The 21,875-nt window shown below is 48.4% G+C and overlaps 1 protein-coding gene across 1 annotated transcript in view; it reads right to left on the reverse strand.

The window, feature by feature from the left end:
* Positions 1–21,875, reverse strand: part of PDILT (protein disulfide isomerase like, testis expressed) — a 286,134-nt gene that overhangs the window by 152,571 nt on the left and 111,688 nt on the right. Inside the window, exons 7-8 of the mRNA XM_069646703.1 lie at positions 18,299–18,496; positions 510–630 (exon numbers count right to left, since the gene is read on the reverse strand). Coding sequence (XP_069502804.1) covers positions 510–630; positions 18,299–18,496 — 319 coding nt within the window. The remainder of the gene's footprint in view (positions 1–509; positions 631–18,298; positions 18,497–21,875) is intronic.

Consider the following 21,875-nt stretch of genomic DNA (forward strand, 5'->3'; position numbering starts at 1 on the left):
TGAAATGTTAAGCAACAGTGCAGGCAGCGGACCTACACAGCAACCCTCCTCTTCAACATTCTCTCCAACCTGCAATCAAAATGGGAGCCAGGCAACCTGCTGAACACCTTCACGAAGCTGAAGTTTAATATTGTATTATTGTTGATATCACTATTATTACTACTACTACACTGGGGTTCTATGTTATGTTACCGAATTCTTTTTTACCGAAAACTTTTTTTACCGAGCTGATTGTACCGAAAAAGAAATTCAGTATTTTTTGTTTTTGTTTCCGCTTCCAACCCCTCCCCAACCACCTCTCTAAGAGTTTTGCCCCTTTACCCCACCCCCATCTATTTTACAAAAATACTGAATATAAATGTCGGTAAAAAAGTGTTCGGGAAAAAAGTGTTGGGTAACATCACCGGATACCCTACACTGGGCATTGCTATGTGTAAGTAAGTTTGTCGTTTGAATTAAGTTCGGCACAAGGACATTTCTTGTTGCAAAATCAAAATCTTGATACTCACAAAACATGATGAAGGCGTGGCTGGATTTGTTGAAGGCGACCCTGTTGAAGTTTTTCCCCACCAGCTGTTTGACAGGCGTCTTATCCCAGTCTTCCGGAATCTCTTCAGTATCCGTCTTTGGCTAGTCAGACCGGGGAGCACAGAAGGAAAAGCCGCGTTACTTTCCAATGAATACAGGCCTGTCGGGCCGAAATAAACTCTACGATTGACTGAAAAACAGTTGTCTTCTTTGTCAGTGAGGATGTTTTGAGTACATTGAACAACTTACACGTCACCCTCCTTGGTCTGAATCACCAGCCACTTGTTGTGACCTGGTGTAGAGGCCAACACTACTTCAAAATATATGTGTACTAAATATTTCACTGACCCTGGGAGATTAGATTCTTAATCAAGGCAATTTCTTAAAAGTCTGCCTGGAATCTAACCCCAACATCACACACAAAACCAGCACTGAGTCCTGAGTGGGACAAGAACCATGGAAGCATCTGACGCGCTGTATAAAATATACACTGAGGGACGTCTCTTCTATCCCCTCTAGTACACTTTATTGACTGGATTATTAAACCTGCTGGAAGCAGATGTCATGAGGGAACTGTTCATTGCACCCTGTGACGCAGGTCTGTGTATGGATAAAGGACCCATGTGTGAAGTCAGGTCAAGCAAGACTCTGAAAAGGTTCAACTCCCCCCCCCCCACTAAGCACATCAGAAACGACATGAATCACTCGAAAACCTACACATGAGGATTTGACACTTGGCAAATTAATGTGAGTTACCATCCACCAAAAGAAATTCATATCCAAGTCAACCAAATGTGCATGTTGATTGAGCTACAAAATCCTTTCGTGAATAGTGCTCAGTGATAAATTGGCAGACTGTAGAGCCTCAACCATGGCTAGACTCTCTGCGGAAAGAAGAAGTCAGTAGACTTGCGAAATATGGCATAAACCTACAATTTCTGGCTCAGGGGATGGTCAATATCAGTGATAAGCAACATCCTGAGCCCCAAGAGCTCTGCAATTGTTTGGTCTCACGATGCACTCGCTAGCTGGCTGCTAGTGCAAGGTGCCACGTCACTAATGCAACAAGCACAACAGCCTTTTTGCCCAGCTAAGGGCAAATATTCTACATCTATGCTGTCGACGCGGGGTGGCGTACACCTCAGAAATGTTCTACCTTGATAGCCAATGTGAAGATTTTTTCTCTCATGGAAATAGACACATTTGCTAAACAATACAGCTTCAGATGAATTCTGGATTCTGTACCATTCCGGCAGTAAAACACACAAAGTTCAAGATTTTCATCTTCTGGGGAAACACATCAATCCCACTTCTATGAGTCTTCAAATTGGAGCTGCAACTCAAAGTCTGCCAGGAAATTGTTTATTGCCAAGACTTGGATGAATATGCTGCTCAGCTGCATGCCTGCAGACTACCTGGTCCTTATTAAGTTTACTTTCAGCATGCATAACTCTGCTTTGGATGAACTGCTTTAAGAGTTTCATGGCATGTTCACTGGAACCAGCTGCACGAAACACAGCTTGGCAAACCTCATATTGAAAAAACGATCCACCATAAAGCCAGAGAACACAGTTTCACAAACATGCCAGAGCAGAACAAGACCTAAGAGTCTCAGAAAAGATCAGTACCACAGAACAATGACAAGGACCTGTCCCCAGCATGTCACCAATTATAGTAACAAAGAACTCAAAACCATCTAGACAAGTTGGCATATGTGTAGACATGTAACTACTCAAACAGGCCATTCAAGAGGAAGTGCCAAGTGTCATCTGCATTCCAGCCACCCCCTTTGAAGTGCCAGGTACATTCACACTGAAATATTTGACGTATGACGAACAGATAAACCAGCAGAGAGCCGCAGCTGGGCTCTGCCCAGTGCCTATAAGAGTAACAGCACCCATTGAAGTACCGACACCTAAGAAAACCTGGACAGTAAGGTACCCATTGAGAAAACCATATCTACAGGCAAGACAAAATGACGGTTGGCAGAATGTAATACCCGAAGAAGCCAAGAAGATATTAAAGGAAGACGAATGGTGACGTCATAAGAAATCGGACGGACGCACATATAGAAGATATAATGACCCGTGAATACTGACAAAGAGATGAGATACCTTGGATAAGTGACATCTTGAGCCTAAGATGAAGAAATTGAGGTCAAGATGCAGAAACGTATGCCATATGCACGATGAAGATATTGAGTTAGAGCAAACGTGTACAGATGCAAGAAACCGCAAGAAGCAAAGAAATTGTGAAGCTTGATTATGCTTAGTAGTAAAAGAGATTGCGGCAAGCGCCAACTATACATATATATACCTAAAAAGCACTTTATAGATGAGTGTAAATCCACTACGCACATGAGCAGAATTGAACAGAGGTTACTAAGGATCTCAAGAGGAGAGTGCTGCAGCAAACATATCGAGAATTAAGACGGAGAGAAACCCAGCTAAAGGTAACCATGCCTAGAAGCCAAGGTCGTATCAGGCTGGAAAAGGCCAACAGTGGATACAATTAAAGAGAAAAAGAACACAGTATGCTGTTCAGAAAGGTCAAGATAAGCCACAGATGGGTGGTGCCTGGCAGAATTAAAGCAAATACACGAATTTGCACTAAGAAGAGGTCGATTTCATGGTGTCCTGATCTTGTGGAAAGACGGGCAGGAAGGGATGAGACTTTCACACCTACGCATGGATCCCTGCCATACTCATACTCCTTCATTTTCTCAGACCAAGAAGCAGACTTGAGGCCAAACTACAAAGAAGTAATTGACACATGACCACTGATGTGATGAATGATTGTAAAATAAATGGAGGGAAGCTGGGGTGCAGACTAACTCCCTGCACCTTGCTGGTTATTCTGCATTCTGCTAAGCACAAGTGGAAAAATATGAGTTTGGTTTATGCCAACTGAATCATAGTGGACCGTGTAATCTAGGGTCCTATAGTTAGTAGAACGAGTGCTTAATTTGTGGGGGTGGTTGGCAGTGCCCAACACCGGCACTCTTTTTTGGGCACCGGAACTCATTCAGGGCCAGCGCCCGTGCAATTCCTTTGTTTGTTCTTCCACTTCGCTTTGCTTCGATTATAAATCATTGGGATTTGTCATTCTGATCTCGATCCCTCTCTTGCTTGCAGGTTGCAGGCCCTGGCTGGCTGGGCCTGGGAGGAGCCAGCAATAGCAATGAACAACACACTGTTACAAACAACAGCCAATGAAAACTACCATTCTGTTGTTACTATGCAGTATTTGATACTTTCTGTATAGCAACACAGAATGTGCAGTTGTCATTGGCTGTTCTTCTGAGCCAGTGAAATTACATGGTGGCGTGTTGTTGTTGCCACAGGAGGCGGTCTTGACTTGTGAGAGAGAGACCCTGCCCTGCTGCACTGCGTGGTGCGGCCTAGTTGCTTCCTGGAGCCCCCTCTGCCTGCTTTTTCATTTGTGGGGCTGGTGGCCGGGGCCCAGCCCCACAGAAAGTAGGTTTTAAAAGAGATAACTTATTTTGAGTGGCGGCTGTGGCCCATCACTTTGCTACTATTTTTGTCATCATCAGGCTCAGCATGGCCGTGGCGGTGGTGGCCCCACGGAAGGTAGCCTAAGTGATTGAGGCCAGGCAGGGCAAAGCCCAGGACCGGGAGGGGGACGGGCGGCAGCGTGGTCCCACAAGTGTCTGTCACAAAAGGAATGAATTGTCATTTGCAACTTTGGCCACTTTTTCATTGGTGCCGAGCCCGACTCGAGACAATTATATGCCTCAGTCCGACCCTGGGTAGCATTCATCTAAGCAAAACATGAACTGTGAATTTTTGCCTGGGTGTTTCCGTTCTTCCGTTTAATGTTATCGGCCTCATTAGTTCACAAACGAGCTTCAGCGAGGGGACCCGGAACGGTGCACGTGTTGGGCCGAAACCGAACCAGCTGCACTTCGCGAGAAAAGTCCATGCAAAGACGAACTTCTGAAATGCTATTTCAGCTTAAAGATACACACATGGAAACTAGACAGGGATTAACATGGTGCACATGCCCACTAATCTGTCGTCATAAATAAAAGCACTAGTTGAGTATGCGTGCATAATTCTCAACCGTATTTTGCTGTCATTTTTTTACATAATTCCAGCGCATGTTTTCTATCGTGATGTGCGGTTTATACACCAGATGTGGCCCCTTAACTTGGGTACAATACACTCCGAGCATGTGCTCTGAATGAGAGCACATGCAATCCTCATAGAGGAATCCTCAGATAGGGAGGTGGGTGTCTGTTACACCCCGCAGTTTAGTGAAGTATGCCAAGAACATGTCAGTGGGAAGGAGATATCCGACTATGCACTCTCCTTTAGCTCCTGAATTTGGGTGAAAAAACATATTTAATTTTTTAATATGTGTTAAGGAGGAAAGAGGCCCTAAAACAGAAGTAGCACAGGCCGTTGATTTCACAACAATGGCGCAAAGGGATACCGGGCACTGGTAATGACACCGGTGCTGGTAATCGATTTGCGCCCTATTCCAACGTCCCTTTGTGGGTACTTCCTTAACGTCTGGTTTTAGCAGGCGTTAAGGACGGTACCCGCAAAGGGATATCGGGGTCAATGCGGTACCGTTGGGGGCTCAAATGGGAATGGGGAATGGCATTTCAAATGGGGACTTACCGGTCCCGCTAAGGGCGGAATGGACCAGTAAGTCCCCATACCACCACGTCGGTGGCGGTACCGGTATTGGTGCTAGTCATGGCGCTAATAGCGCCATGACTAGCACCAACCTCGGAATGAGGGCCAATGTCTTGCAGAAATGACTTTTTCCAAGTAATACAACACCATGCTCATGCTTGAAGGAAGGGTGAAGGGGGATGAATTTATGAGTTGTGATGACGATAAGGGCTTGAAAGTAAATTAATTATACAAAACACTTGGATGAGGTGACTGAAGAACGGGCTGAGGGGAGGGTGCTCTTCCTGGAGGTAACCGATTAACAATACTTGGTGTATTTAACTGACTGCCAGATGGGGCAGAAGGGGTAAAGACAAATACAGTGCAACAGTGACTGAAACAGAATGCTTTTTTATTTATTTGCATTTTTAAAGCACTCACACAGCCCGGGGGCATCGAGGTGCAGTTACAGGAGGAGCATGCCTTAGTTGCGTATTTGCTACTAGCCTGTGCCAGCAGTTGCTGCAGCACCAAACATGTGACATGGAGCAGCAGCAGTGTAATGGGCTGGTGGTGGGCCGATCTAGGTAGGTCTAGTTCTGAACTAGCGTGGCAGGCACACCCGTGCTCTGGACGGCGCTGTGCCCACGCTGAGTGCGACACCGCGCCTGTGCTGAGGGTGGCGCCGAGCCCACATGGGGCGCCGCGGCCAGCATTATGGGGCCAATAGTTTTTGGGCACTGGCACTTATTTTTTTACAAATTAAGCACTGAGTAGGACCAATGAGACGTCGTACTTTTAGTGACGTTTATAGTGGCATTTTGGAGAAAGGGCTTAGTTGCCCCACCTGACATTGATTATCCAGTCCCCTTTCCCCTTTACCACATACAGTTATAGTACCTATGTTAAAGTTACCTTCCTATAACCAATCACGTTGCATGTTAGGTTTTTAAGATTGCGCGTCCGTGATGACGAATTTTTGATATAAATGTTGTGTTTTTTATGAAATTAAGTGGAGTTTAAATGAGAAGGAAGATCGAGCGGTTGCTGATGTTCACTTAACTCACGTTGCCAAACTATTGGGTTTTCATTATTATTTGGTGCAAGAGTATGAATATGCATCCCCATCTATCTTGAGGGTGCTGCTACTCATCTTAAAGGGTTGTTTGGAGACCCCTAGTCTTATGGGCCGGCTGGGGTCCATCCAGTTCACCATCCACAGGGAAAGACACATCACACACACAATGCATCTGATGGCAGACTTAGCAGGTGTAACAATATTCACAAAAATAGAATGAAGCATGGCATGACCAAATAAAACTGAACACGCACTAACAACCCAGGATGACCTTTTCCATGTATTAGGACTTCAGAGACGCTGGCAACTGAACGTCAGCATCTCCTCTGCTGTGTACGTCTTTTAGCCAACATTCGTTGTCTGTATTCTGAGCCGGGCTGTCTGCTGTGCAAAAGAGAAAAATGTGGGTTCTGGCCTGTCTTGTTGGCTATCTATGTATTCCTAGAATATTGGTGAATGCAGAGTGTCCGTGCAGATCAGGAGAAAGGTAGAACCTGATGCTTATAAATGCTTTGTGAATGCCAGTTGGGCCTGAGCTGTGAGTGAGAGCACATAGCGGAGGTGCATCTCTGTGAAGTACTATGTGATCTATGACCACCTGCAACTGCAACGCAACTACTGTAAATAAAGGAGAAATCTTAAGTCGCAGTGGCCTGCCTGTGTGTGTATGCGTGTGTGATCTCTGTAAGGAACTGACTGGGAGTATAATGCACGGTCAATACTGTAGATGGCCTAAACGCACCCTCAGCATGAGTGATAACATCCTCATGCACTTCCAGACAGAAGAGGAACATTTACCTAGTATGGGAGCCATCTTGGAGAGACTAAAAGACGGTCCTCGAAAATTTTGCAGAGATAAACGCAAATTCTTCAGATGCCAGCTCGTGTTCTTTGGGTACCGGGTACATCTTTCGGTGCAAAAGAGTCACCACCTTCCCCCCGAAAGCAAAGCACAGCATAAAGGCCCCACCACCAAAATCGAACCTTGAAGTATTGGTTCTATGTCCTTTCATCGCGGGATGTTTTTTCGCTGGGTTTTTTACCACAAATTTTTCAACGAAAAAACTCATCGAATTTTTATTTTTTATTTTTGGGGGACTCCCTGCTCAAACACCCTCATCAACTTTCATTTTGTATATGTTCCCGAATGCCCACACCCCAAATATATATTATTCTAACCCCCCAATTCAATTAGTGTTTTTGTTGAAAAATGTGCAGTATAAATCCCTGCGAAAAAACATCCCGCGATGAAAGAACGTTGTACCAAAGTATGGAGCTTTCATGGAATGGTCAATTGCTGCATGAGGTTTCTTATGGAGCTAGCCCCACTAACTGAACCAAATCACTGCACCACCTGCCCAAAGTCACACTTGAGTTACACTAGACAGAATGCCACCAAGAAGACTCCACGACGGATAGTTTGATATCAAGGACACAGACATCATTGTAGATGCCAGACGAGGCTGTGCTGTACTCACCCAAACATACAGCACCTGTAAGCCTTATACCATCCCATAGCCCACCAGATCACTCACCCCTCCAAGCAATGGTACTCCCAGACAGAGAGAAAAGCCATAACAGTTCCATGCAGGGGTCCAACACTGCCACGTGTTCATGCATGGGCATCAATTCAAAGCTGGCATAAGCCACGTTTTACCATCTTTCATGGCACAGATCCACAGCCACCAGCCTTAATCAAGAAGTGGAGGCTTCAGCTGTAAGTCTATCACTAGAAACTTGAATTGTACCCACGTGCTGGAGACCCATCAGACTTTCTGACCCTGCACCCGAAGCCTGTGACTCCTTAAGAGGTCCAATTGGTATAAGACTCTGATGCACTAATTCTGGACGAAATCTAGACAGGAAGCGACAAGGGCATCCAGATCCTTCCTGCCACTATGGAGTCAGTGACTGGAAGGCCTTATTCAGCCAGCAGCATCACTCTGGCTTAGGAGTAAAAGGCACGCTCGCCACTATGACCACCATTTAATAAAAGCGGACACAGTTAGAAGAAGGAGTATTGCTCTCGGGAACACAAAGTTGTACATTTCTGGACACAACAGTCATTTTGTTAGCAGACCCAGGCTGATGAAGCGACTGGCAAGACACAAGCACGTCTGTGAGATAAACGATGCCCGCATGGTATCAATGAGATGGTGAAAGAAGTCATAGGCACCTCGTTCCCACATCAAGCAGAACGTGGGGCCCATTGCTCCCCTCCTAACCACACAAACTAGAGGGGATGTATAGAGCCGGAGAAAACCAGCGCAGACATCTCCTCAATGCCCAGAAACACCCACAAACACACAACTGCCCACAGTCACAGATCCCTACTGAAGGCACTCTGAAGTGGAAATGTTAGCGTCCACCAATACAGAAGTGTGATGCAAAATCTGGAAAAGGTTTGGCAACTCACAACATATCCAAAGGCATCAAAATGGAAACTGGACCATTAATCCTAAATCGATAACATTAAATTCTGCGCTGGTAATGCCTTTGGTTAATGCACCATACGGGTAGAGTGAATAATGCATGCTGAAGAGAAAATAAGGTATTTTTCAAGCGGGAGGGTGGGACCATGCGCATGGATGGATAACCATCCACTCAACCTGCTCTTGCCATAAACACTTTCCCAACATGCTGCCTTTTGCCAAATGGCGACCTGTCCACAGTCCTGCATGCGTGATTCACGCATATGGGACGGCACCAGGAAGATGCAGCCGCCAAGCAAAGGTACCCCGGAAGCAGGATCAGGGAAGGAGGGAGAGGTGAGGGTAGAGATTCAGGAAGGGTGATGGGGAATCAAGAGTTGCAAGGTTGGGTTCCAAACCTGTGGTGCTAGGGTAAAGAGTGGACGCACGAGGTTTGAAAGGGTGCCCCACGCACTGAAGCACAATCTGGTGGCAGGCGATGCAGTGGTGCCCCAGAAATCACTACTGAAGCGTTCTTCGTGGTGGTCCTGGAGATGTTCAAAAGCCGTGTCAGCAAACGAACCCAGAAGAATGCATGTGGAAAATGGTTAAGTGGAATTATTAACAGGACACCCTCAGTTCAAGTGAAGGACCTGAAAAAACAGGAGTTGTGTACAGCAGTGGTGAGATCTCTTGGGTGGTTCATATATCCTGGACACCCAATACAGTAAGTGCTTCTTTGTGGTACGTGTGTGTGTGTGCGCGTGCGTGCGTGTGTGCGCGCATGTGTGTGTGTGTATCCATTTACATTTCCTACAATTCTATAGCTAATAATTGACCCTTTTGAAAAATCAGAAGGAAAATTGCCAAACAGTTTTAGCCCGGGTCCAAAACAACCGAAATGTTTAGTGAAACTCCTTCCAACACTTCCAACATTGTAAAGCACCAAAAAAGGTGTGCTTTGACTTTTTGCATTGATTTTCCCAAAGGGAAAAATGCAAAAACGTGTGCTCCCACCAACAGCCCAAACCGCTGAATGGATTGTTACAAACTACTTTTAGTGGGGGAGGAAAAGCACTGGAATAGGTGTTTCTTTTCTTGGTTACGTGGAAATCCATAGAGTCGTTTTTTTTTTAAATATCTCCCATGATGTATTGTAGGAGCTGAAGCTTTGTAAAAGCAAAACACTGCCATCTTGATCCAGACCAGCAGAGTAAAATATTTATATGAATGTGTTCTCTCTAAAAAAAAAATAATACTGGCGGGCTCTGGGGAAGGGTTGGCAGGCAGTGGCCTCTCAATGGTGCAGCATTCCGGTCACCCACAAGACACAGCAAAGAGGATATATCACGAGACTAGGAGGAATGGTACATGGCGCATTCTAGCACAAACAGCGCCATTTTCCGTTCCAATATGGCACCCGGATGTCGCATCCGGTGCTTTAGTTCATCTGAGTCTTCCAGTCTTTCCCCCTTGATCCAAACCGTGTGCGTAAATTGTAGCATTTTTCTTACGCTATTTTCCCACGGTGCATCCATACCACACATTCAAACCTATGCATCCTCATTTGACTAGGGTTCACGGCAGGCAACATTCAGCTCAGTGTTCTTTTGGCTTACTGCACAAAAACCCAGACTCATTTAAAAGTGGAAAAGGTCGCTTTAATGTGACAGGCCAAAGCTTACAATTAAACGCTTACCTGACTCCATGGCCTTATAGACTAAAGAACTATTTTAAACAACCAATTAAATAATTAAACATTTTCCTTTTCCCCCCAACAATTAAATAATTAATTAAAGCCACTTCCTCCCTAACTATCCCTTGGACCCTACCGTCTCCTTACCCCTTTTCCAGGCGTCCCGCTTTCTGCCCGGGGCCATGCCCCTCCAGGCTCAATACCTGTATCTCCGGGGTGGCCCGCTTGTGCAAACAGCACCACCCCATCCTTTCCCGTGCCATTCCCCCATTGTGCTTCCCTCCCCCCACATCTCAAAGGCCCATGCCCCCGGCACCAGAAAAACCCTCCACCGAGGTGTTCTTTCTGCCCCACCCCCCCACCAGTACTCTTTACCTCCAACTCCTTAACCAATCTCCCAGCCAAGAGCCCCAGTCCGCCAGATAATGATTATTCCCAAAAAGCGAGAAGTGTACACCATCCTCTCAAAAGATCATGAAACCCTCATAGCCTATTTTCTTATGGTCCATAACCTGTACCGCCACCGAGGCACAACTTTACCATATCTCTGTTTATCCCCTTCCTAGCCCGCTCTATCGCTCCCTCACTTCTCGCTCCCCTCCAAACTCTCCGCGGCAACCACTTAGACCCTACTCCAGATGCTTGAGGCCACACTTCTCAGAACCATAACAAAATCCCTTTTTATTTTATTAAGAAGAACCACACCCATATCCCTTACCAGATCATTTTTCCCACCATAAATAATCACCCTATCTGGAGGCCCATAGCTTTCCCTCAACCCAGCCAACATAGGAAGCAACTGATTCCATCGCAGCCCCCTAAACCCGGACCAATTTACCACAACATCTTTATAGCTGCAACCCAGTTGCCTGCCAACAACCCTTTGCACAGCCTCTTTCCCCACCCACTTAACCATAGAATGTCCCACAAACCAGATTTCTGACATCTGACCCGACCTCCTAGCAGGTTCTGAAAAAGAAATTACAAAATCACTTACAAACGAAACAAACAACAACATCCTAATAACTACAACTACTCCTGCTACCTACTGAAAATGTATTTAAAGACATCCCGCCCCCCCACCTTCCCTCCTTACTAATATGTCCCTCCGTTGCCCACCCTGCACCGGGGGCCCACGTGCACCCCGTCCATGCAGGCCCTTTTCTTTATTAATCCTTTTCGCCACTGCACCAGGGGCCAAACCTGCACCCCCGTCCATGCAGTCCATTCCCTATAACTAATCTTCAAGCTCCTTGCCTCCATTATCACCTGTTTCCAGCCTGCACCAGGGGCCCTAGTGCACCCCGGTCCCTGCATGCCCCTTCTTTGCCTTCCGCTGCACCAGGGGCCAAACCTGTGCCCCCGTCCATGCAGTCCATTCCATTCCATATAAATTCCTCTTCCAGCAGCCTTACCTCGTTGCTCCATTTTTTTTTTTTTTTTTTTCAGCTGCACCAGCGGCTCCCGCACCTCCGTCCATGCAGCCTGAAACGTACTCACCTTTTAGTGCGGCAAGCGTGAGGGTTTCCCACCGTCGTCCATGCCCACCAAAACAACTGCCACCACCCCTAACAATTTCCACAGTTACATCCCCCCTGCGGCCCTTCCCCACCCTACCTAAGCGTCTTCCTCCTCACCCCTCTCCAACCCCCTTTAGATCACCCCCCAAGACTTCTCATCAACCATGTACCCCCCTCCTTTTCCGATAAACGGAACCTGACCTACCAGAACACCCCAATTTACCTGGCATGCGGTCCTTCCCCCCCACCTCCTTGCCCCGCTCCTCGCCCTGACCCACTGTCCCCTGCCTGAAAACAATCCGTAACTGGATGCCGACCCGCACACCTGCTGCACTCGTGTTTAAAATTGCACATCCCCCTTTTGCATCCTCCTTTATTGAACGACCAACATGCTGTCGAGGGCTGTCCTCTGCCTCATCCCCCCACCCCCTCCTGGGCGGGGCGACCAAGAAAGGGACGGAAAGGCACAGGCAGCCCACTTGCTGTGTGCAATGTCGGAGCAGGCCTCGTTGGAGCCATCCATTGCAGCCAAAGGTCCATGGCTATCTCCCCCCAGACCGCCTGACTGTCCTCCGCCATTCTCGCTCTGAATTCCTCATCATACCTTACCCAGGCAAAACCCCCAAAACTCGTGAAAGCCTTCCTAATGACGTCCATGTATTTAAGCAGGGCCACGCAACGCTCCGGGAATTTTTCACAATAAACACTGGCATAAATGATAAATGCCGCCGTCCAATTCTCAATGGTCACCGGTACCCTTGGGCGCGCAGCTAGCTCCCTCTCTTCTTCCTTATACCCCTCCTTAGCTCTCACTTCCCTATGCAGCAATTTAAAAAGTCTACAAATTCCCCCCCTGAATCTTCTCCCTGGTTGCAGCCATCAATTGCGCCCCCAATGATTTCGTTATCCCATGTATGGCAGTTTTTTCTCTTTTCCTTTCACTTCCAACTCTTTTCCTTTCCCAGCTTGCCCCTCGAGCACCAATGGCTCCCCCACCTTGTCCGTTTGGACCTCCACTGAGCAGATGCCCTTCTCGACCCCCAAGTCTCCAATGGCTTGTACCCCCACTTCTTTCCTTAGCCCTTGCAAACCAGACCCTTCATTTCCCGTCCCCCCCTTGGGACCCCTCTCTGCCATGCAGATGACCATTCCCTTTCCCGCTCACCTCTTTCTGCACCTGCCGTCTGCTGTCTCGCGTCCACGCCAATGCTCCTCATTTCCTTCCTTATAGGGCTCCTACTGCGGGGACAAAACATGTCAGCAGACTCACCCAACCAACCGTTCCCCCGCCTTCTTGCCCCCGACCACCCTGCGCCTGCCTTTCCCGCTCCCAATACCAACTTCCTCTCTCCTCCCCCCTTTCACCCACAGTCCTATAACCATCCACCTCCCACTGCCCCACATACTCGTCAAAACCAACTTCATCACCCGTCCAATACCATTGCGGCTGCAAGCCTGTGCCCCAGTCAAGTTGATCTTCTTCCTGCGAGCCCGGGGTGTCCACCCCGCCACTCCTTTGACGTCTTCTCGGCGGGGCCGTGGAAACCCCTGCCTGGCCCACTTCACTCGGGCGAGGCGCTCCGACCTCCACCCTGGAGTCTTCATTGCTAGGGGCCGTGCTGCACCCTCTAGGCTCTCCGTACGCTGACCGAGGAGGGGCTGTTCTCAAACCCTCTACCTCCACCTGACCAGTGGGGGCTGCGCAGCGCCCTCCGCCCCCACTTCTCCTACCCGGGGGGGCCGTTCCGCACCCCGCCCTAACCACCTCAATTGATGGGGACCTCTCCCTCCTCCTCCCACCCGCACTCTTACGCAGGTATTTCCCCCCTCTTCCCCGCTGCCCTTGCACCCCATTTTGTGCCCCATCCCTAGCCCCGCCGGGGTTCCTTTGAGCCACCTCCATTTGAGCACTCCCTGCTTCCTTACTGCTATCCTCCCTTCCCTCCCCACATGGCTGCCCACCTGAAATCCTCTCTTCCCCGGACGCCCTCCTGTCTATCTCCTTCCTCATCCTGCTGCCCCTGTATTCCCACACCTCCCCTCTCCCCGCCGCGGGGGTGCAAGCCACTACTGCTGCGAGAGCCCCATCCGCTAACGCCCTACGCTGCGGCCTACCCCCACTTGTCTCCCCCTCACCCGTGACCTCCCCCACCGCCCCCTCAAGCTGGGCCTTAGTTGCCATGCTAATTATTGCCAGGGCCTCCCTCAGAGCCCTCACATCAACCAACCCCTTCCTGCCTGCACCTTGGCCCACCATTGTGCACCCACACTGAATGGCGCACTAAAATATGCCCCTTGTCGCTCGCCCGCTATTTAAGCCCCCGAGCCGGGCCTAACCGTGGAAAGAAGGACCCTTAGTAGCGGGTAAAGCCAAAAGAAATTGCACTAACCACTAATAACGAAAGGAGTTAAATAACTCCCGCCTTGAAACCACTTACAGCTCTATTCTAATTATTCTATTTATTTAGCTATATTTTTTTTTTTTTAGTTGCCCCCCCACCTAAAACTATCCCCCTTCCCACAACCCCCCCTCCTAATTGCCCCTCTCCCTACAGTACTAGCAGGCCACCCCCAAGCCCTCCCCCAACTGCTGAAACTCAACGCTAATCCCCCTAATTCAAAAAACCCTGTGCACAGCCTGCCCTGCCCCCTAGTGGCACACTATGTGCACCGTACCACAGAAAACACCAGGCAAATGGTGCGGCCCCTTTAAGGAGCTTGCTCTGCCCCCTCTGGCCGGAGGCTGCCACCGCACAGAGAGCCATGCACCCACTATAGGGCCCACTGGTCTCCGCCACCTCCTCCAGCCTACACCCCCAGTCCCAGGAGGGGCCGTGCAGCGCAGCGCGGCCCCGCGGCCGTGTGCTGCTGGCAGGGAAGTGTCCACCGGCTCCCTGCCCTGATCACCCTGCCTGTGCCCGCCCCCCAGCCGGGCCCCGCGCTCCCCTAATAACGGGTGCAAGACCCGACACCCGCGCCGGCCCCGCACAAGCGACGAGTCCCTCTCCACCTACCCCGCTCCCCCACGGACAACCCGGATCTCCCGAAGCCCGGCTCCTCAAAAGGACGGCAATCTGCTGAACCCACGCCGCCCACCCGGACGCTGCTAACCCCCGGCGGCGGCTCAGGTAAGGAGGGGGGGTAACTTATCTACGATACCCCCGACTAGACTGGACAGAACGCCCCCACCTCCGTATTATTATTATTATTTTTTGTTTTTTTTGTTTTGCCTGACACTATAACAACCCCCACCCAAACTAACTACTCCCACTACCCTACCTCACCTGCTCTAACCAACGACACCTAGGCCCCACTCACTCAGGGAAGGCTCGGGGGCAGGCAACGGGACCTGACAATCTCCAGGTCCAACCGTCGCCTGCCTCCCGAACCTTCCCTGGGACCTTAAATACCCAAAGAGGCGCTCTGCCCCTCCACGGCCACTCGCTGGCCGTGTGCAGCGCCAAAATAATCCCCGGGGGGAAACGGTTTGCGTTCCCCCCGGGGCCCCCCTTCCCGGTGCAGCGCAAAGGAGAGGCACCTATAGGGTTTCATCCAAGCCATCAACTCCAGCTTGAGTTGCACAAAAGAGTCAGGACCCCCAGATCCTGCCGTGCTTGATCCCCCGCCCCCGGATCTCCCGAGAGCACATAGCCATATTCCAGTAATGTGAAAACTGCAAGAAGGGAGAGACACCTGTGGGCAGAGCCGACCTTAGGACAGGGAAGGCCGGGTGACTGCCCGGGGCACCATAGTCCCCCAGGGCACCATTAAGCCCCTAGGGCGCCAGCTCGGGGTGCCTTTCAAGGGCTACCCCGAGCTGGCGTGGTTGCAGAAGTGGCATTTTGAAATTAAATGCGTTCGCAGGAGCTGACGCATTTAACAACAATAGGGTGCTGGAGTACCACCCTGCTCCGGTGCGGGAGTGGGGCGATAATCATCTTAATAGGGTGCCGCAGCACCCTATTGTTGTTAAATGCGACAGGTCCCGCAAGCGCAAAAAGAAACATTTGGTGCCCCGCCCCAATTGACATGGGGCGCGGCGGGAGGGCTGGGGGTGGCAAATTGCTCTTTTTCTGCCTGTGGCGCTGCTGCCACAAAGGCCCGCACTGCCTGAGGGGCTTCAGACGAGGCATTTTCACTCGGACAACGGAAAAAAAATGGACAAGATACAAGTAACGAAGTTAGGGGGGGTGAGTGTGTGCTTACTGGGAAATACTGGCATAGAATGGTAGAGTCAGCATGGATATCGCCTTTTATCATCTCATTACTGGCATAAGAGACAAGGCATCGTGACTGTGGAAAGAAGCCATGATGAATGTGGGGTGATCCTGCAATTATGATATAACTAATTTATTTTCTTTTTCCTGCAAATGTGTCATTGGCAAGAGATTGAAGAAACAGGTGGCTGCAAATGTCTACATACACGTCCAGATCGGCATGCAGGCAAGTGGGGGAGATTGCCAAAAAATCATCTCTCAGGTAAGTCAGAGACCAGGTGGGTACCTCTAACCTGTTGCACTCTGTGGTGACATTTGTGAAGAAGCACGGTCGGTATCAGCCAATCACTAAGCGGGCCAAAATGTCAAATCCAAAAATGCCACATTACCCCGCAATTATATGTGGTGGGTCGATAGGGTTATAGAAAATATAAGGGCAGTATGAGGGTGCTACGGGGGTCTCCTCCACATATAATTGTGGGGAAATCTTCACGAGAAAAAAGAAATCAGCATTTTTGGATGCAACATTTTCGATTTGCTGTATTCACATAGTTCTGCTTTTTGTGCCTTCTTGGAACATAGTATTAAACTTAACCCTATTCTGGTAAAGCAAGCACGGTGATGTGAAGTTTGCTTGAACTCCATGCACCCCTTGGAGAACGCGGTGATGGCACGAGATCTGCCTTGCACCAAAGTAGGTGGACGGGTCACGGCAAACTCTCTGGGGTTCCCCCTCGTGCAGGTGTATGTGGTTATTTTCATTTACGAAATGGATGAGTGCAGGGATAGCCACTATCCATGGTCTGCGCTGTTTGTCTCTTCCCAACCCGCCCATTGGAGAGCTTGGCGATGCACCCTTCTGTGTGGCTGTTTTATTGCAACCTCTCTCTGGGGTTTTTCTCTTGTAGATGTACCTGGGTGTGGCAAAATCCCAGAAATGCGGTGATTCAGGTAAATTAATCATGTTTTACTGTAAAGGTCCTGTTGAGTAGCCAATGTGTACAGTGATGACATCGAATTGATATCAAACAAAAAACGGAAGTAGGTGAGAGATATCGAATAATTAAACCTTTGAAACAGGCTGTTTAAGAGACAGTGGGCCTCATTATAAGTATGGCAGTATGGCAACAACGGTGCCGGTAGCGCTACCGGCACCGTTGCTACCGTACCGCCATAATATGAGCTGTGCTCACGGGTGCCTGTCAGCCGACCAGGGCTGACCTGGCGGGCAGTACAGCACCAGTGAGCACAGGAAGTCGGATGCACCGGCACTGTTGCAGACGGTGCCGGTGCATCCGACGTCCCCATTCCCATTGAGCCCTATGGGGCTCAAATGAGAATGGGGATGTACCGGGCCCAGCATCCGCAAAAGGGCAATTACCGGGTCGGCTGGGCCAGAATAGACCGATATTTGCCCATTCGCGGGTGCCGGACCCGGATGAGAGTTTGGAGGTAGCATTGCCATTGAGCCCTATGGGGCTCAAATGAGAATGGGGATGTACCGGGCCCAGCATCCGCAAAAGGGCAATTACCGGGTCCGGCTAGGCCAGAATACAGTGGTATTGCCCATTCGCGGGTGCTGGACCCGGATGGGAGTTTGGAGGTAGCATTGCCGATTTTACCGGCAAGGCTACCTCCAACCTCGTAATGAGGCCCAGTGACGTTGAATCTGCTCAAAGCAACAAGTATTTTCAGTGAAAAACATCAGTTGGAGTGACGTTAAGGTGACAGATTGATGCAACAAAATCCCCAAAATTCTGCAGTGGTTGGAAGCTGCACTACCTTAACTCTGAGTCCTCTCTGCACAGCCCATTAGAACACTGATAAAACAGCATGTGGCGTCACTCATGGCATAAAAAATGCCATTCATATGGCATCATGCATGGCATCTTCAATGGCATCACTGGTAGAGCAGATTGCATCTAAAAGTGAGCGACGCCATATTGAAATGAAAATAAATAGTAGACTATTCATAAAAATAGTATCACTTTTCAACCATCATCTTCTGATAGTCCTGAGTCAGGCAGTCATGGATTGTTTCCAATGCAATCCTGTGATTTGCTATAGCACTGCCAATGAGCCAAAACTAAAAATTATATGCGCTGTGATTTTAATGTGGTCAGTGACATCCTGAAGAATACTCCTGTTGAATACGCTTGAAAACGATGCACTAATTTCTTCACAAAGTTGAGTGTAAAAGCATACCTTAGCCTTTCCATCCAAATAACTCTGGCAGAAGCTCCTCAGATTTTCAAAGTCCACTTCATCTGCTGGCATTTGGTACTTGACATCACTGGTCAGGTTGAGGATTCGCACAGCCGGAACATCGACTTCGGTGATTCGGAAGTATTCAAAAATGCGTCCATTTCTGGTTTCATTCGTATCAACTAAAATGAACATGATCTGTACACAGGAAAGTTAGGATCTGTGAGACACGCTGCCTGCAGTTGAATCATGCAATTCCCATCATGACAGCTTCCAAATGACAAACAAGTTGAGGGTTGTTTGGCACATCTGCAAAGAGGCGGGAAAAGGGAATGTGGACATTTTGGTTGGACGTTTTACATCGGCTTCTTTTTAAGACTTTACATTTGGTGGCCTCAATGTGTTCGAGGTGACCTAATACACATATACATATGTCCGTATATGTGGTGCAGGATACATTGGTGTCAGTTGGGGTGAGGGTATGGTAACGGAAAAAAAAGATCAGAAATAGACTGACCAAATTGAGTCAACAAAAATGTAGAGTTTAAAAAAAGAAGTCGATGTAACAACATAGATCCAGACATTTCATATTATCTACTAGTCAAGAATCACAAGTGGCCCAATGATACAAATCCTCTTACAGGGTACTGAAGCGAAATCCCTCCAAGGGTATCTATCACCCCCAATTTGCCCACACAGGCCAGATGTGCCCAATTTTGCCTCGTCAATATTAATCTGGATATCCTGGAGGTCAGACTCAATTTTGCTATTTGGTGGTTCGACGAGCTCCATCCTAAACTGAGCAAACTGCAAATGTGCATGTGGGAGTGTATTTTGGGCCTCATTACAAATTTGGCAGTGTAGTAAAAAGTGATAGTAATTCTGTTACCGCCCCTTTTCCTGCAACATCAAATTATCATTTTTAGAGGATTTACCGCATGGTAAATCTGCTGATTTTCAGTGGTAAAGGGGTGGGTTCACCTCTAGCTTCTTGCTGGAGGTAAATCCTCCAGTTTACCACCGACAAATTTACCATGCAGTAATTTCACCAGCGGGCAAATCTGCCAAAAATCCCCATGTAGTCCTCTAGACTCCAGAAATGGGGAAGTACCACCACTTGTGATCCCATTGTAGTTCCACAGGACCAAGTTCTGGTAACGTTAATTGAATGTGGTGGTATTTCAGTGATTTTGCTGCTGCAATACTGCCAAACTGGTAATGAGGCCCTTTGTGCTTGAACATTTGGTTTGTATATCTGCCCCAAAATTGTCATAGCTGCAATGGACAAGTATGCAAATGAGTGGCTCTCGCTACTCAAAAATGGGCGTGTCCCTTTACTTTGCAGATGTTCTGTCACTCTTGTCAGCATTCCAGTGTATTCACTGTGTGTTGCATACAATTACAATGTTATATCACCACGTCCATACAGCTGTTCTTTCATGGTACGCAGCCCCAAATGTTTTCCCTTATCATGTGTAGTGTTAAGAATTGGCACCTCATTTGACGAACCAGTGGACTGGCAAAATGCAGGGACTTTTCTCTAGTCTGCATGCGGCACGGTGACAGCTGGCCACAAATTAACAGTAAGGCGGTGCCAGAGCACCCGTTATGGAGGAGTTTAGAGCAGTCTCCTAAGATTCATGGAAGCCGCAGCTGCCTTAAGGCTAAGGTGCGTGGGGCTAATGTCTAGGGTAGGTACCGCTGAGGCTAGGCCCATATAATGCATGGCTATAACCACACATGAGCATATGAACTATGTGTCACTAGTAGACCACAGCGAGAAGTAAAATCCAGTAAATATGGACCGGAATGTCACTGGAAAGCAATGTGTGTGTGTGTATTCAAACCTTTGCCTGTGTATGTGAGCTTTGAGCACCAGGTCTTTTAGCAGTTTTTGATAAAGGCAAAACAAGCTGGGCGTGGCAGGTGATGGGAATAGATGGTGGAGGACGTGTGTGTGCTTGTCTCCGTATACATGTCAGAACATGTGTGGCACTACTTGGCATATTGCGGACACCTAAATAGCAGGCCAACTTACCACCAGATACCAGCCAGTGTTTGTAGAGGAGTGACAACATTATCTGGCATGGCCCGTCTTATTTCTTTCCAAGGCAATGTAAAAGTGGTATGGGGTAATTTTCTGGGTGAAATGTGAAACTAGCAGTCATATTTCTGGGCAATGTAAAAGTTGTAGGGGTAATATTCTGGGGGCAATGTGAAACTAGCACAATCATTTTTTGGGGCAATGTAAAAGTGGCATGGAGTAATATTGTGGGGGCAATGTGAAACTAGCGCATTCATATTTTTGGGCAATGTAAAAGTTGTAGGGGATAATAGGGGGCAATGTGAAACTAGCACCGTCAATTTTATGGGCAATGTTAAAGTGGTATGGGGTGATATTCTGGGGGCAAAGTGAAACTGGCATGATCATTCCCTGGAAATAAGTATTTAAAACATGCATATGCTATATTAAATTAGCTTACCATATGTTTTTCTACACAGCATATGACCTTGCAGCGCTTTGGGATTTCTTGATCTGACATGCAGCAGGGTTCTACATTTCGGATATACTCTAGTCTCTCTATAACATTAACAGTGCATCCAGCAGGTCTCTGAGATTCAGAATGACATTTGGATAATATGAAATGCAATTACTGATTGATGTGTGTCCCCAGTGAGATGTATCCTTTACCAGTACAGCAGAGCAATGGTGTGTATTTTCCTGTAAAGGGTTGTGGGGATGTGACTATGTTTTGCTAATGCTGGCGGTGTAACTGGGCATATGGATTAATACGCAGGAGGGGGGCTACATGGTGAATGGCACCCAGTGTGCGCTTCAGCAGTTGACTGGAAAGGAGGCTTGTTCCAATTGAATACAACTGCAACCCTGGCCTGTGTAAGACAGATGAACATACATCTGTTGATGTGAAGCAGAGGATCACAGAAACACATTAAGAGACCATGGCCCTCATTACAGGGTTGCCAGTAAAACTGCTGGCAGGCGGGAGGTTACCAGCAACCCCGTAACACTATTTCTGCCACCTGGCTTCCCGGTGCCACCAAGATATTATGGCAAGCAGCGGAAACGGTAAATCTCCATTCCTGTGGAGTCTCATATGAATCCACATGAATGGGGTGACTGAAGCACCATTGCTAAGGGTGCCGGTGCCTCAGTGAAAACACTGCCAGTGGAGGCCTGAGGTCCCGGCAGGTCAGGCCTGCCGGGAGTTCTGTGCCCCTACCAGCAAACTCTTCGTTTGGCAGTCCAGAAAGGGTGACAGTACGTTGCTACCAGCCCCCTTATTTCCGGACCGCCAAACTTGCAATGAGGACCCATATCATTGTGGCATCATTTCGATGACATTTCATGGGAATTGATGTCTATCCCATACTGCTATCGGGCTGCACAGTGATGCTGAGGGGCGCAATGTGCAAGGATGTTGTGTGTTGTTCGGTAGATTAGTGCTGCATAGGTGGCTCTGTGCATGGTATCATAGCCAGTTATGGGTCTACGTGGCCCTTCTCCGAAGCAATGGTGTGTGCTTTTAGTGGGTGATTGATAGCTGGGGCACTGAAT

Source organism: Ambystoma mexicanum, chromosome 2q (assembly GCF_040938575.1).
Source record: "Ambystoma mexicanum isolate Mex_15411 chromosome 2q, UKY_AmexF1_1, whole genome shotgun sequence".
Lineage (NCBI taxonomy): Eukaryota > Metazoa > Chordata > Amphibia > Caudata > Ambystomatidae > Ambystoma > Ambystoma mexicanum.